At 37.1% G+C, this 16,204-nt stretch overlaps 2 protein-coding genes across 9 annotated transcripts in view; one reads left to right on the top strand and one right to left on the bottom strand.

Moving 5' to 3' along the window:
- NPFFR2 (neuropeptide FF receptor 2) overlaps positions 1 to 16,204 on the top strand; it is a 364,459-nt gene that overhangs the window by 9,277 nt on the left and 338,978 nt on the right. The gene's annotated exons all lie outside the window — the stretch shown is intronic.
- The window catches only part of GC (GC vitamin D binding protein), a 31,786-nt gene that overhangs the window by 4,984 nt on the left and 10,598 nt on the right, over positions 1 to 16,204 (bottom strand). Inside the window, exons 2-11 of the mRNA XM_006931069.5 lie at positions 13,948 to 14,017; positions 13,252 to 13,384; positions 10,789 to 11,000; positions 9,534 to 9,666; positions 9,148 to 9,242; positions 5,671 to 5,800; positions 4,385 to 4,587; positions 3,530 to 3,659; positions 2,985 to 3,082; positions 1,063 to 1,195 (exon numbers count right to left, since the gene is read on the bottom strand). Coding sequence (XP_006931131.3) covers positions 1,063 to 1,195; positions 2,985 to 3,082; positions 3,530 to 3,659; positions 4,385 to 4,587; positions 5,671 to 5,800; positions 9,148 to 9,242; positions 9,534 to 9,666; positions 10,789 to 11,000; positions 13,252 to 13,384; positions 13,948 to 14,017 — 1,337 coding nt within the window. The remainder of the gene's footprint in view (positions 1 to 1,062; positions 1,196 to 2,984; positions 3,083 to 3,529; positions 3,660 to 4,384; positions 4,588 to 5,670; positions 5,801 to 9,147; positions 9,243 to 9,533; positions 9,667 to 10,788; positions 11,001 to 13,251; positions 13,385 to 13,947; positions 14,018 to 16,204) is intronic.

The following is a 16,204-nucleotide window of genomic DNA, read 5'->3' as shown; positions in this document are numbered from 1 at the left end:
CCCTGGATATAAATGACTTTGGAGTCAGTGTAGTAGATAGGCATTAATTTTCAGGAAAAAATTTGTCAAATATAGGACAAGGGGATTTAATAAATTATACCCCAAATATTACAGAGTCACAGGACAAATATGCATACCAAGCATTGAGAATCAAAGCACATGCTGTTGTAAGCTGAAGTCAGAAAGTAGAGGCAGCTTGGTTACCCAGCTGTGAGATGAGTGTGGAAAGACCATCTAAAAGGCTGCTACAAATAGCAGAGGTCTCATCTGAGTGCTCCAGACCATCAAATATGCGTAAGTGCCTCAACTCCATTTATCTCCCTCTTTGCTAGCAATTACTGAAAGACTGGTTGCTCAGCAGCACTGCTCCACACTTACTGGTTATAAAGCAAGAAAATAGTTACGAACCTGCCTTTTCATCATTGTAATTGAAAATACAAAGGTTTTAAATGGCAATATGTTATAGAAAGTAATGGAAAAGCAAGTCAAATGAAAAGCAAGAGACTTGAAGGAAGCCTGTGTTGTGTGCAGTTCAGTTTGTCTTGGATGATGTCAAAAAGGAAAGTGTAATTGGATAAGCAGATAAGAGGGACTAGGAAAAGGTTGTAGAATTGCTATTTTTTGACAGAATGTAAAAGAAAAATATTTCTTAAAATTGAATGAGACTCTCAGAGCAAAATCTGCTGATAACAACTCCTAGGTAAGGTAACTTTATTTTCCTGGGATAAGGCAACCTAATGCAGCTGTTGTATCATCAGCCCCCCCCTCCCCCTCTCCCTCTCAAAAATAAACATTAAAAAGCTGTTAATATGTTACCACCTACAGTTGGGAAAAACCCTGCACTGTACTTTGTTGTATTCACAAACCTTTTGTTAAAAAAGTTCAACTGCCTCATTTGCTTTTAAATTGGCATAACCAGGAAACAACTTTTGTCTTTACAATGAAAGTATCAGGAAAAGTCTGCCACATACGGGCATTTCAATAACAAAGGAATGAGTAAATCTGAGTACACAAGTTCTTAAAATACTGTTGGGTGATAAGGAGGGGGTTAAATTTTCTTACCTCTGAATCACAGTAGAGAGGAGGTGAGTTTATGGAACAGCACTTGGAGGCAAAGTCTGAACGCTTGTCAATCAGCCCTTGGAGTTCCAGGGCACTGACGTCAGGCAATTTTGCACTTAATCGTTCTGCTAGTCTGAAAAACCATATTTATGTAAGGTTTCCATACTTGTATCTTATAAACCTTTCTCATACAAAATGGTAACCCACTTCTGGTCTTTTACAATACAAAGATGGAAATAGTTGTTCTTAAATTACGGGTCTGTGGAGTGATTCTTAGCGACTCAATTTGAGGTTAGAAAATGAAATCTCCAGCTCTTCTCAGATCCTAAAAGTAAATTTACAAATTGCTGCTACATTTGAACTCCAGGCTTTCCCCCTTCATTTGCTCCATTATATCAACATGGAAGACTTCCTCTCCTATTCTTGCTGACGTTCTATCTTCTCTCCTGTACTACATTTCAAGTTCCTTAAAAAGCCTTTCCCTGTCAGGACTTTATGCCACCTTAATCTTTTTTCTCTTTACTCACTTTATACAACTTCCCCCTCAGCGTGCCTACTTTCCAACTGGCTATGTTGGAAAACACAAAGAAGGTCAAAAACGGGCTCTTGTTCTTAGCTCTACTATCCATTATGTCTCCACCTCACTTTCAAGATGGTGCTAGGACTCGAGTTCTCTAGATTCTCTCCCAGTTTGAATGGTCTATAATCTTGGTATCTCTCTATTGTTATAATGGGCAATTCAGTCTGGTTTTCTGACCTTCTCTAGGAACTGTTTACCAGCCCAGTTGTGGGCAATGGGAGGTAGTAGAAGCCCGAATTTATCTAGTTGGGGTAAGGTGGATCCTGGGAAAGCACAAGAGGATGAGGGGGGCTGGTTTGCTTATAAAAGCATTACTGAAATGAGTTGCTCCCAGCTGGAAGGGGAGGCAAGTCAGACCAGGAGGAACTCCGAGGATGGAGAAAGTATGTGCGTGCGCGCGGGTGTGTGCGTAAGCTGGTGCAGTGTTTCAAATACCTAGACTCCGTAGTCTGTCTTGTGATTTTATAACCCTACATGTCAATTCCACTATATTGATAATTTCTAAAATCTCAGTATGTTAAAAATATCAGTAATTGCCCCATGCGACCCTGGAGTACAAAACTTGGATTATCTGTTTAATGTTGTTCTATACTATTTTTTTATAATTGGGAAATATTTTGAACTTCAGGCTTTCACAGTTTTTCATTTTAGAACTTTGCTAAAGTAGACTTCATTGGGGTCCTACTTTTGGGGATTCTTTGGTCTTTTTGTGGAGTTCCATTTGTGCTTGCTTTAGGCCTATGTTGAGCAAGATGATTTGAAATGGATGCGAGCAATCTACTTAATGAAACTAGGAATGCAATGGGTCTTTAGGAACCCAGCAAAATTTCTTTCATTTCTATGGCCGTTCTTGAGAAATAGGACTACTGACTATTGTACAACATTATTGATGATTAATTAACATTTGTATCTTCAATTTACAGAGAATACATGCTGGTCATGGGTGGTACTACGCTTGATTGAAAGTTTGGGTTGTTTGTCAGACCATCTGCCATGAAGTTAGATAACTTCAGTAGTTTTATAGTTCCTCAATTATTGATAGCAATATCTACATATGGCTTTAGGGCAAGAATGTTGATGAACTGTGGGCTAATCTGTTTTTGTTTTTTTTATGAAGTTCCTATAGGTCTTATAAATATACTTTTGTGGCTGTGTTCTAATTGATATCTCACCTGATACACATGACCATTTTTTCCCCTCCAAAAAGAACTCCATTTAGATAGAACTCCATATAAATATCAGATTCTACTTTTTAAAGTCTCAAGTCTTCAACTATACTTTCAAATCATAATACCATGCTAATATTTTTGATAAATGTGGAGGAAACAGAAAATTTCCTTACTTCTTCTTAAACTCTGTGAAAGTGTTTTCTGAATAATCTGCACATAGTTTTTGTCCCTTGTCAATGAAAGAAGATAATTCCTTTTTCAGTTGAGGGCCCTGTAAGAAAACAATTACATAGCAAAATTATTTGTCTTGAAGCACTGTTCTACGAGGCATTAATCAGAATTCCGTGTAATGTGTTATGTGTGTTTATTATCTACACCAGATATTGGCAAACATTTTCTACATAAAACCAGATAGTAGATATTTTAGGTTTTGTAAATCATATAGTCTTTTATAATTATTCAACTCTGCCAATAGGACACAAAAGCAGCTATAAACAATGTGTAAACAAGGAGTGAGGCTGTGTTCTAATGAAACACTATGAATCCTGAATTTTGAGTTTCACATTTTAATGTGTCATAAAATTAAAAAAATTAGAAGACCATTCTTGGCTCATGGGTCATGTGAACACAGATATGGGGTCAGATTTGGCCCATGAGCTACCGTTTTCCAACTCTTGACCTAAACCAAGGTTGCTGAAGAAAATAGAGTATATAGTACCTGTGTATTAATGCAGGCAGCAGAGTCCTCAGACTCACAACATTCAGCAAGGCTTTTCAGGGTTGGCTCAAGGATTTTACTGAGGAATACTTCTGGAAGAGGAGTTCTCCTACTTAGTTCAAATATATATCTGGCATGAGAGAGAAAGGAGAGAATGCTCTCTAACGTGTAGATTTGTGTAAATGTTCTCTGTATTATAAAAAGGCAGATCACCTGACTTCTGCATCTTAACTAAAAATAAAAGATTTAAGTAAATGTGACTCCAAATCGACAGATTTTGGATTAATATTCTCATTGAAATGCAAATTATTAGCAGTTGCTTTGTAACTATTCTGACTAGTTCATAATGAATTAAAGCTCTGTGTACTATATATGTATATGTTCTATATAAACCTGTCTATTTCAAAATAACATGGAACTAGCTTTTGTGCAACTATAACACCATGAATCTCACATAAAGCATCAAGTAAAAGCCTTAATTGGCTTTTCTATGAAAAACAGATTTCTATAAATTCTTCCATTGTTTTATTCCATTGTTATCTATGCATTTATAAAAATCGTACTTGGACAAATACAGACTTCCAGCCTAAAGTTAGTCTCCATTCTGCTCTCTAATATTGATAATTTTCTGACCTGTTAATACAACCTATTTGTGAAGTATTTCTATGCAATGAATATGCATATACTTGTAGCTTATGCAACTTAGGGTATATGCAGCAAGGGTGTATTTTTAGTTTTTGTTGGATCAAAACAGATAAAGGTTTACCCTTTCTTCCATTTAATTTCTTTGTCACTTAATGCTAGTGAATATCCATACTGTCAAGAAAGAAAGTTACTCCAGTTAACTCTACTTACTGATCTATGGCTTTGGTGTTTCCTTTATCACATAAGTCTTGACCTGTGGGCAGCTCGACAGCTGGCAGCTCTGGTGTTGGGGCAGCAGGCATGAAGTAAGCGCACATGAAAACGTCCATGGGCGTTTTTTCTTGACAACAGTCCTTAAACTTAGAATTCTTTGTGGCTAAGTTGTCACAGATCTTTACTGTGTATTCAGGCAGCTACAAAAGCAATTGTGAGTTTGTGCATTGTTAGTTTCTTGGTTGGCCTAATTAAAAACAAGGAAGGCTTGGGTGCCTGGGTGGCTCAGTCAGACTTTGGTTCAGGTCATGATCTCGCAGTTCACAAGTTCAAGTCCTGTGTTGGGCTCTGTGCTGATAGCTCAGAGCCTGGAGCCTGCATCAGATTCCAGATCTCCCTCTTTCTCTGCCCCTCCCCTGCTTATGCTCTGTCTCTCTTTCAAAAACAAATATTAAAAAAAAAAAAAAAAAGAGGAAGTCTTATGTAGGCTTACAAACCTTGTCATGGTATAGATGAAAAGTTATAAGTCAGGTTATAGAAAAACACCTATTAACGGAGACCTGTTTTCTTAGGTTGTTATCATCTGTTTTTTTTCCACTATTATTTCTAAAGCTGTCCGGACTTGGGGTGACCCTTATCTAAAGCACCAGTTCAAATTCCTATCTAAAGGATTATGTAAACGAAAAATGATGAAAAAAATTGACCATCAAGTTACAACAGGTATAAACATGAGCAGCTTTGAATAATAATTGTTGCAGTATTGTTCAGTAGAACTTTGATGAAATGATCTGTATCTATGCTGTCTTATGCTATTGTACGTTTAAAATGTGGCTAGTAGGGTGCCTGGCTGGCTCAGTCAGTAGAGTATGTGGCTCTTGATCTCAGGGTCATGAGTTGGAGCCCCATGTTGGGTATATAGATTAAGTAAACTTTGTTAAAAAAAATTTTTTTCTTATGTGGCTAGTGTATTGAGGAACTCAAGTCTAAATATTAAGACATTAAAATTAAGTTAAATAAGTGAAGTTTAATGATAATTAAACTGCATTGGGTTGTGCAGGAAGAGTAAGGAATTCTTAGGAATTAGATAATCTTGTCCTTGTGTGTGGACTTTGCCATTTACTATTTGCAAGACTTCAAGTTATTCATCCCTGTTAATCATTACTCATCTGTAAAACGGAGTTAATGACACACTTAAATTTCATGAGGATTCACTGAGTTGATGTATGTAACCAGCAATTTAGAGTGCCTGCCACACAGTACATGGTACATGATGATTCTCTTACCTCCTTGGCCATACAGTCCTCAGAGGTAGACTCACAGCACTTGGAGAGGATTGTGGTGATCTCTTCAGCTAGTGGCAAAACATCCTCCAGATCAGCAGTAGGCACTTTCTGGGCTAATTTTACGAGATGGCTAAATGGTTAAAAATGGATTGTTAGGTTACCCATATTCTGTTCTCTTTTTTCCCTATGAACATACAGTCTGGAGGAAAATTACCATGGCTTCAACCCTTTGTCCTTGATAGCTGCGTGGAACACATCTGCTATGCAATGCTTCCTATGTGCTAGAGCCGCTAATCAGAATTCAGTCATCCTAAATAAATCGTTTTGTATTTTCAGTACTGATACGCAGCTTTTCTTCTCGTCCCATCCACTACTCGAAGCACGCCTTTAAAATGTTAGATCTACGACAGCAATAAAGCACTAAGTCCCTATTCATAAGACCAATAGCCTATTTTTGTGGCCCCTCATTGTACTTTTTAAAACGGTTTATAAATTCTCTTAGAAACTACAGATAAAAGGAATATGAAGACTTATAGCCCTAGATCACAGAATTAACAAATGCTGGTATTTTGGTATATAACCCTGAAGCATTTCATCAGGTTTACCAAGTATTTCATAAAGGATTCTGCTCTGCTACACTATTTATATATTTGCCTTTTTCACTTAATGTTACAGAAAACATTCCTGATCTACAAGTATTCTTTTAAAATTTTGGCAAAAACACATAATAGCGTTTGCATCTTAACTATTTGAGCATATAATTCAGTAATGTTAAGTATATTTTCTGTAAGTAAATATCTGTAAATACAGCAGACCTCAGAATCTTTTCACCTTGCTAAATTGAAGCTCTGTACCCATTGAAAATTGACTGCCTCCACTCCAATCTTGGGGCAACCACATTTTTCCTTTTGTTTCTATGATTTTTCACTACTTTAGATACTACAAAGTGGAATCACACAGTATTTGTCCTCTTGTGACTGCTTATTTTGCTTAGCATAAGACATTTAGGTTTCTTCTACTTCTTGGCAATTGTGAATACTGCAATGAGCGTGGGTGTGCAAATATCTCCTTGAGATTCTACTTTGAATGCAAAAGTGGGATTGCTGGATCATACGATTCTAATTTAAAATTTTTGAGAACTCCATATTGTATTTCATAATGGCTACACCATTTTGCATTCCCATTAATAGTGCACAAGGATTTCAATTTCTCCACATTCTTGCCAACACTCATTTAGAAAGTGGCCATCCTAAAGGGTATGAGATGATCTCTTATTGTGGTTTTGGTTTGCATTTCTCTTATGATTAGTGATATTGAAAATCTCTTCATGTGCTTGTTGGCCATTTCTATATCTCTTGGAGAACTGTTTAAATAACTTGATTAGGGGCGCCTGGGTGGCGCAGTCGGTTAAGCGTCCGACTTCAGCCAGGTCACGATCTCGCGGTCCATGAGTTCGAGCCCCGCGTCAGGCTCTGGGCTCGGAGCCTGGAGCCTGTTTCCGATTCTGTGTCTCCCTCTCTCTCTGCCCCTCCCCCATTCATGCTCTGTCTCTCTCTGTCCCAAAAATAAATAAAAATAAATAAATAAATAAATAAATAAATAATAAATAAATAAATAAATAACTTGATTAGACAGAATTGAATACTTTGTTATTGTTGAGTTATGGAAGTTCCTTAAACAGAAGCTTAAGTTTGATGTAGTTCCATTTATCTATTTTTGCTTTTGTTGTCTATTCTTGGTCATTTCCAAAAAATCCTTGTCAAATTCAGTGTTCTGAAGCTTTTCCTTTTTGTCTTCTAAGAGTTTTATAGTCTTAGGCCTTATGTTTAATCCATCTTGAATATTCAAATCTGTTGTAAGAGTTCAATTTAATTCCTTAGCATGTGGATATCCAACTTTTTCAGAACTATTTGAGAGTGTCCTTTCCCCATTGTGTAGTCCCAGCACCTTTGTTGAAAACAATTTGGCCAATTTGGATCTGTTCCATTGATCTACCTACATATATATAAATTTATACATTTATAAATTTATATATTTATACATTTATATATATGTATTTATGCCAGTACCATAGCATCCTGATCATTATTGCTATTAGTGTGTTTTGAAATTATAAAGTGTGAGGCCTCCAACTTTGTTTTTCTTTAAGATTGTTAGGCCTGTATAGAGTCCCTTGGCATTCTATATGAATTATGAATTTTAGGATGCCTTTTTTTTTTTTCTGCTGCTGTCCAAAATGTCACTGGGGTATCGATAGGGATTGCATTATATCTGTAGATTGTTTTGAATAGTATGAGCATTTTAACCATATTCTTACATTAATGATCATGGAATATCTTTCTATTTATTTGTATCTTCAGTATCTTTTACTAGTAATCTATAGTTTTTAATTATATTGTAATAAGATATTTAATCCAAACTATGGCATTCTCCTATGGATATACCACAATTGATATAAGTATTCTCTATTTTAGGGAAATTTTGGAAGTTTCTAATCTATTCATATTTAAAAAGAAATGTTGCAGCGACATATCTACTAAATCTTTGTTCATGTTCAATGCTATTTCTGTGGGATAAATTCCTAGACACAAATGCAAGTATAAACTAATGACTAAGATCTAATACGTATATGTTATATATATAATATACATTATAGGTGGTTTTATATTATAAATCCTTATGTTCTACTTCCTAAATATATTACCTTAATGCAAAAGGAAAACTAAAGGGAAGGTCTAGAGAAAATGCCATTTAGTATTTGAGTATTTCTATTAGAAGATTCTTTTTAAAGGACTCATGAAAGTAGTTTCTATTACCATTAGAGAACCTTAGGATCTGATGCCAACACAAAATAGGCTTTTTCATTACCATTAGAGAAAAAAGTCTTGTGAATTATAGACTGTAAATACTGAAAAGATAAACCAGCAAAGTCTAGAAGTCTGGGGAGCTGAGAAAAGTGTTAACCTAGAAACTGTCAGAATTAAAATATAGTGTTAACAGTAGCCACACAAAAATCAAAGTGAAGATTATAAAGTAGCTAACTAATTAGAATATATTCATTAAACTTAAGAGATACGCATGATATATAGCACAAAGCTTCATGTAATAAGAATTCAGGAAGTCTCATCCCAAGAAAAAAATAGGTCAAGGAAATAACAGGTGATGAGTAAAAAGAGTTTTTGTGTTTGTAATATATGCTAATATGAATACTGAAGAAACCATTTCTAGTGGTCTACCAGTTTTCCCATAAGTATATGGAAAAGGTTGATTAAAAGTAAATGTCATATTTGACAATGTATACTTGTTCTTGATTCATAGTTCATGTAGAGAAAAAGAACCGGACTATATTTTTGAGAATTACAGGAACATAAGACTATAGTCTATATATTCTATCACAAATATTTTCTTAGAGAATTCTAATATTCTAGATCGTGTAGACACAAACAGCTAAACATACTATTAGTGCTTAATCTTTACCTGAGCCTTGATTTCTCCTTCCCATAAGCAGCGTATTGCGAACAGACTCTGTTTGACATAGTAGTGAGAAGTGATAAATGTTTCATTTGGAGTCTCTAGGAAATAAGTGAGAGAACCTTATTAGATGGTCAAGATCCATTGAAAGCAGTTTGCAGAAATGGAAAAAAGAAACTACTATCTTATATGACTATAAAACTGAATTCTGACCAAAGGAACTTACTGATATATCTTTCCTAGAGTTGGTTATATTTTTTCCAATGAATGAAATGCAAAGGAGGCATTTTAGAAAGTTTCTCCTTCCAGAATCTGAACTACTATTACTTAAATTCAATGGCATTAATAGAGGAAAAAAATAGAACATAACTACATAATAAAATGATACCTACCTCTTTCAAAAAGCATACTGTTGGGCTTGGTGAGGTACAGCAGGACCCTACCATAGAGAGATAACTCTTAGTATAACCGACTAAGAGTGGTAGAGGAGCTTGTCCATAATTAATGGAATATTCATACATAAATCTGTGGGAGGGGAAAATAGTATTGGTCAACATTTGTGGGAAGCAGAATCTACTTTTTCATTAGTTTGGTGGAAAAAGGATGTGTTACATTAGTTCAATTTCAATATCTAAGGCTCACTAAGGACTTAGAGATAGGATACTAGTCCCTTAATCAGTATTTTTAGTAAAGTAGTTTCTTAAATTTCCAAGTGAATTGAGAGGAGGGGCCATTTGTCTCTTTATCGTTTAGTGTCTACTAAGTGCATGGCCCATGATAGTTGCTTATTAATATTGAACAAACTAAAATGAAACACCTTTACCTTTCATCATCTATCCCAGTTGACTTATTCTCCACAATTGCTATTTGTAGGCTTATTTATTGAAATGTTTTTTAATTGTTAGGCGTATAAGCCATAAGGGTCTATATGAGACTCTGAAATCTTGGGCAAAATCCTGATTATTTACAGGGATGAGCAAGCCAACCAATTTTTATAAAATCATGACCTTAATTTCAATTCTAAGGCCAATCTGAGCCACGTTGCATTTGACTCTTGGACATGTATTTTGCCATTATCCTAAATAGAATTGTATAGCTGTGTACACTTTAAATGTTTAATTTTCAGAAAAGCATGTTTTTTTTATTCTCATATCCCTAGAAACAGTTGCGAACATGATGTGTTCTACCACATAAGTGAACATGTAATTTGATGATCTCCTTGATTAACATTCATGAGGAGCCAGATGATATATTGATTCTTCTATTAGTCTTGGAAGATCACAAAAATTAACATAAATGGAAAGAAAAAAATCTATCTGATTGAGTATGCAAGCATCCCTAGCATAAGGGGAATCACGGTAGCTGTCCAATATTTGAAAATGTCACATAGACAGGGGATCCAAGTGATTCTGCTTCAGGTGATAGAACTAAATTTGGAAGTTTTAGAAAGTTGATTTTATCTCTGTCTGAGAAAGGCATTTATAATAATCAGCACTGACTGAAATGAGAAGTCTTAGGGAAGAGTCAAGTTCTTAATGGAAATTTCCTGGTTGCTGTAGAAGAGGCGTTTATATAGACTAGGGGGTTAGATTTGACACACTTCTGATTATTTTATGCCCTGAAGTTTTACTTATGAAAGTAGCTTACTGCTCAGCAAAGTCTTTGGGATCTTTCCTGAATGCCTCACAGATTTCATCATTTGTTGGCTCTACGTAGGTAGGAAATTCTTGTGGCTGGTGCTTCAAGGCAGCCATACAGAGTTTCTGTTCAAGGCCCTCTTTGGTACAGCACTCAGCAGTTCCCGGGTGCACTGGGAATGGAGAGTCACTTTCACAGGACTTAGCAGACAATGCTGAAGTCTAGAATGAGAAAAGAAAAACAAGTCAATTTCTATATGGAAGTTTCCAGGCTTGTAATTCTCCATGGAGCATGACCTGTTAGTCTTTAAATCTAAAAATTCTCATCGGTAACAAACTGTCCATGCCAAAAACTCTACTGGATGACTTATCAACATGACAATTTACATAGTTACAGGCAAATATAGGGTCTTATGTTAATTACTCATTAACGGAAATAGAACCTTCATTAACAAGTGGACTGTGTTTGCAGCTGTTAGAGGTGGGTTTTTTTGTTTTGTTTTTAGCTCAATGTTTCTATACGTAAATATTAACATATCTCGGGATAAGTGAGGTCATTTGAAAAACTTCGCTGGTGATTCTGCTATGATCTCTCACCTGCTTTCTGCTGCAAATACCCCAGGGAGAAGGGTCACATCCTTCTATTAAATGAGCAGACTCTTCTTGACTGTTTTAGTCTTCTGCATTTGTTTGCATTCTCTTACCTGCTGGTGCTGGAGCCTACTTTTGCATCAGGATCAGAGCCCAGATGCCTGGGTTTTACAAAGCAGAAACTGATTCATTAATTCAAAGAGGCAGCCTGAGGATCTGTTTCCTAAAGCCCCAATATTTATTCTCCTGTGCAGTACAGATTGAACACCACTGGTGCAACTTAATTTACTGCCTCAACACTGTGCACTGATAACATGTGGGCAGACTAAGCCCATAGTAAGGGCACCACTAAAGCAATTGCAGCAGCAAAATGTTCTTTTTGGAAAGACTTTGACACTTGGAATAAATGTAAAATAGAGTCCCCATGGGAAAAACTTTCTGGGGATTTACTAGGGAAAACTGCCTAGACATCCCTAGACTTAATTTATGTTGGTCATCTTTTTAAAAACTTCTAAAGATCATTTCCTGTAAATGAAGGAAAGCAACATGATGAATTAATTACATAAGCCGAAAGTAAACCTCTCCTCCTCATCTCCTCCTCAGACTCTCAGAACTTAGGAATTCTTAGAAACTCCTTTTCATCCTTATCTCTTGTTGGTGAATTTTTTTTTTCCTTTCCATTTCTTTCCCTGGAAATTGTCCTTTTTTTTTTTTTTTCTTATTATCTCCTTTCCAAAAAAAAGTTTGTAAAGAAAGTATCAACATGGTTTTAAAAATGCTTCCCATCCCTGACAAAGGCAATGCCATCTCTGTTTCATGTGATCTGTCTCTATAATCCTGGGGCTTATCTCAGGTCAAGGGGTCAGTTAACTAATGCATGAAATAAAATGTAAATAAGATAAAAACGCGTTCTGTTATTGATCATGGTTGGTAGTTTATTTTACAGTGGTATAGAAGGTCTGGTTGAAATGATAGGTATTTACGGAATTGATGGTGGGGGAAAAATTGATTTAAAATTCTTAGAACATATACAAGGGCCCAGTGAAGCAATTAATAGGTAAGACTAATCATTGTGTAGGATTAAAAAAATTTTTTTTTTCATGTTTGTTTACTTTTGAAAGAGACAGAGGCAGAGCATGAGTGGGGGAGAGGAGAGCGAAGGAGAGACCCAGAATCTTAAGTAGGCTCCAGGCTCTGAGCTGTCAGCATAGAGCCCAATGTGGGGCTAGAACCCACGAACCATCTGAGCCTCCCAGGCACCCCTGTTTAGGATATATTCAAATCAGATCTTTGGAGCATGATTTCTGCAGGCTTGAACAAAGAGAGTTTGGTCGGTAGAAGCCTCTATCAAGATGCATCTAAATGTCCTTTGCATGAGGCCTGATAACTGTGTTAGTAAATTGCTAGACACACCTGTATTTTTACCTTTTTCAGGTCCTGTCTACATTTCGAATCCTGTCAGTTCAGCATTTTAACTTCTGCATTTATACTTAAAGGGAGAAAACCCAGAACCTAGTGTATGTATATAAGGCAATTTTTGAAACCCAAAATAACTTGAGGCCAACACTAAACTATTCTGGGACAGTTGTACCTGTCTTAACATGATAAATGTATAGGTATGGGTAGGCTTTTAAGGTACACAGAATGCATTATTTCAAGGGGTTCATGAACTAATAGATATCCCAGTCTTTTCATTTGAACCTTGTAGGACTAATGGGCAAAACTGATTCATTATACTAGAATAGGTCTGGGCTGGGGGTAATTCTCTCAAACTTGGAGTAGGTGGAGTTGATGTCTAAGATTTCCCCAAGATACAGCATAAAGGCCTATCTTGGCTTCTTTCTGTGACTCCGTAAGGACATGTGCAGCCACATGAACCTACCCTGAGGTCATAGCAGTCCGGGTCAGCCCCTTCAGCACAGCAGGCTTCTGTCAAGGAGACAACTTCATTCACAAGGTGACTGATCTGTTCAAATGTGCTACTGGGAAACTTTCTGCTGTATGAGACCATTGATCTGAGGAAAACAGTAGGTTGATATATTTAGAATTTTAAGAAACTTCACATTTGCACATACTAAAACATGAAATTTGTTCAGTCTTTAACCAGAATATTGCATACATTGATTAGTGAAAAGAACCTGAGGTTCACTTTTAAAAAATAGTTTTTGTTCTAGGCAAATGTTCCTTGTAAAATGGAAGTTGGATTTGGGGGTTTTATCCAAGAAGTCTTCTATTCTTTCCTTTCTCAAGCCTCCCCAGTAATCCTGTTCTATGTCTTGTTTTTGTTTGCCACAGCCCTTGTATATACTCTTAGCATTTTATTTTATCTTAAGCTGTGCTTGTTCTCTTAACTCTATTAATAACCTTACTGCTAACAAATTCTTAGACTCTAGTAACAATAATCCAACTGGATTCTTTGGATGTCCTCCACTGGCCTAACACCTGTGCCCACATTGGTCTTGGGTTCTCACAATGTGCAGAGAGTGGCTCAGCCCTCCCTGCTGAATTGAAGTTCTCTCACATGTGGTTTCATTCAAGGTCAAGTAACCAAGAGAGCGAGTGAATACCTCGTACTTACAAAGATGTGAAGTCATCTTTTCCTAGATTGGCAAGTTCCTTGCAAACTTTATCCTTCTCATAATCTCGGCCTAGGAACCAGAAATAGAAAAATTGGTATCTTTTCCTTTCTAATGAATGTAACGTTATATGTATAGGTCTTCCTCATGATGCATCTATGGTGAAGGTAGCATTTTCTCAATATCTATATACAATTTCATTTTTGGGTGCCTTTCTAGCTGGGTTCCTACAGATCAATTTTATGGCCTGCTATGCATTGTAATGAACAGCAGAACAAACGCCCTAATACTGAAAGCAGAGAAGTCAAATGTCAGAACTTACTGATAGGGCAATCAGTCTCTTATGTCACTTCTTTATAATAATGCTAAAAATGTAACTTTTAATCCTTCCCTTATTTGTCTCCATTTCACTACGGTCTTGAAAGAAACAAGAACAAAACATAAATGGTGAGCATATGCCCATACACACTTAGTGAAGAGCTAGCCCCTCTAATGCAGGACTTTAAAGGAGATTTGTGGCTTAGTGTTGCCACCATAACTCCATTACCCACTTCAAATTCTATCAGGGAAGGCTAGGAATTCAGCTTAGGGGGGAAAATGGAAATTTGGCAATTTTCTCCCCCCAAAAAAAGATTAGCCTGTGAGGTGGGTTTGGAGAAATGGTGGAAAGCACTTCCCTTGCTTCAAGCACTGAGAGAGGCTTAAAGGAAAACAGACCTTGATAGTGACCCCTGGGGTTTGGGGTACAATGGCAGGTGTCTGATTCAGACTAGAGAATATTAGAGGGTGAGAGGGGCTAGTGAAGTGGCCTGGGGCAGCAAAGGTGAGGGCTTTGAGTGGGAAGCTGTGTTGTGGTCTGTGGACCTTATATAGATCAAGCAGGAGAGCAATCTGATCTGGAGTTGTCTTAATTTGGGGGGAGGAAGGGGTGGCCTGTCTAGAGGGCAGTGTGCTGCCAACAGTGGGACATCTCTGTGTGGAGTCCGACAACTTGAAAGTCAGAGGCCCAAGGGGAAGTTTTAAGGTGCCAGCTGGATGTCAGACATTCCAGAAATGTTGCAAAGAGCTTTCCAACGAACCCATAAAGTGTCAACTTTGAATATTTCCCATAACTAGTGGAAACACTAGCTCACAAAACTGTCCATTGAATTAATGTTCCTGCTGCTTGCTTCTCCTGCTAGCTTGTCCCTTTTCTGTTAACCTTGGAAGAGGTAAAAGCAGTTGAGTGAGCATGAGGAAGAAGAAGAGAACAAGCAGAGAAGAAACTGTACATGTCTCTTGTTGCCACCATAGGCAAAAGGACTGAAACAGTCCTGATCTGGGGGGGAGTAGTTTCAACTTCAAAAGAACTTACAAATATTTGACCATTAAACAAACCAGCCTTTCCTGTGACTTTTATGAGGTAGTTGTTTTGAGGTTCAAAAGGATCAGAGGGACCTCTTTAAGGGAACAGAAAAATCAAATGAACCCACTCTCAGGTCCATTCAAGTGGCTGGGAAGAGCTCGTTCCCACAGAAGAAGAGTTCTTTACAGATTAAGACCCACTTGCGCAACATCCCTACTACATAACACAATAGGGTAGATGTGTGGAAGTGGTCCATGGTGTCCTTCCCTGACTCATTTATGCAAGTAAGTCTAGGAAACCTTCAACATTTAATGATACATCTTTTGGAAAGAAATGTAGGAAGTATATAAACTGCCGAGTTTCTAAGTGTGTTAAGGGTTAGCAACTTCTCTTGGACTGTAAATATTGAGAAAACCATCTCAGGTGATACAATGGCAACTTCTGTCATGCATTTACCCTCCCACATGCCCTTGCCTCTCAGTTAGGGCTTTGAAAGCATGAACATAAGGAAGCCAGGGTAGAAATTGGTCTTCTATGGTTTGCTGTGGAGGTGGTGGTGCATGGATATAGACTAGGGAAAATTTTTTCTTTTGAAAAGTTCTCTTTAGGATTTTAGATTTAATGGCAAAGACCTCCTGCAGAAGAAGCTGTTGCCCCCTATATCTTTCAGGTGGACTGTTCAAAGTATATTACTGCAGTGGGAAGAGTCAGAACTGGGGGACAGAGACATTCCAAGCAGTACTTTGAGTCGCCCCCTTATTACAAATACCATCAAAATCAGAGTGGGAAAGAAACTACATGTTCAAATCTCACATCCTCTTGGAAACCAGGACAAGACAGTAGGATTGATAAAGTTAACAGTCAATGGAGTATAAAAAGCCACTTGCAGTGAACTTGTTACAGCTGAGAACCTT

Source organism: Felis catus, chromosome B1 (assembly GCF_018350175.1).
Source record: "Felis catus isolate Fca126 chromosome B1, F.catus_Fca126_mat1.0, whole genome shotgun sequence".
Lineage (NCBI taxonomy): Eukaryota > Metazoa > Chordata > Mammalia > Carnivora > Felidae > Felis > Felis catus.
This window is presented reverse-complemented; position numbering and strand designations above follow the sequence as displayed.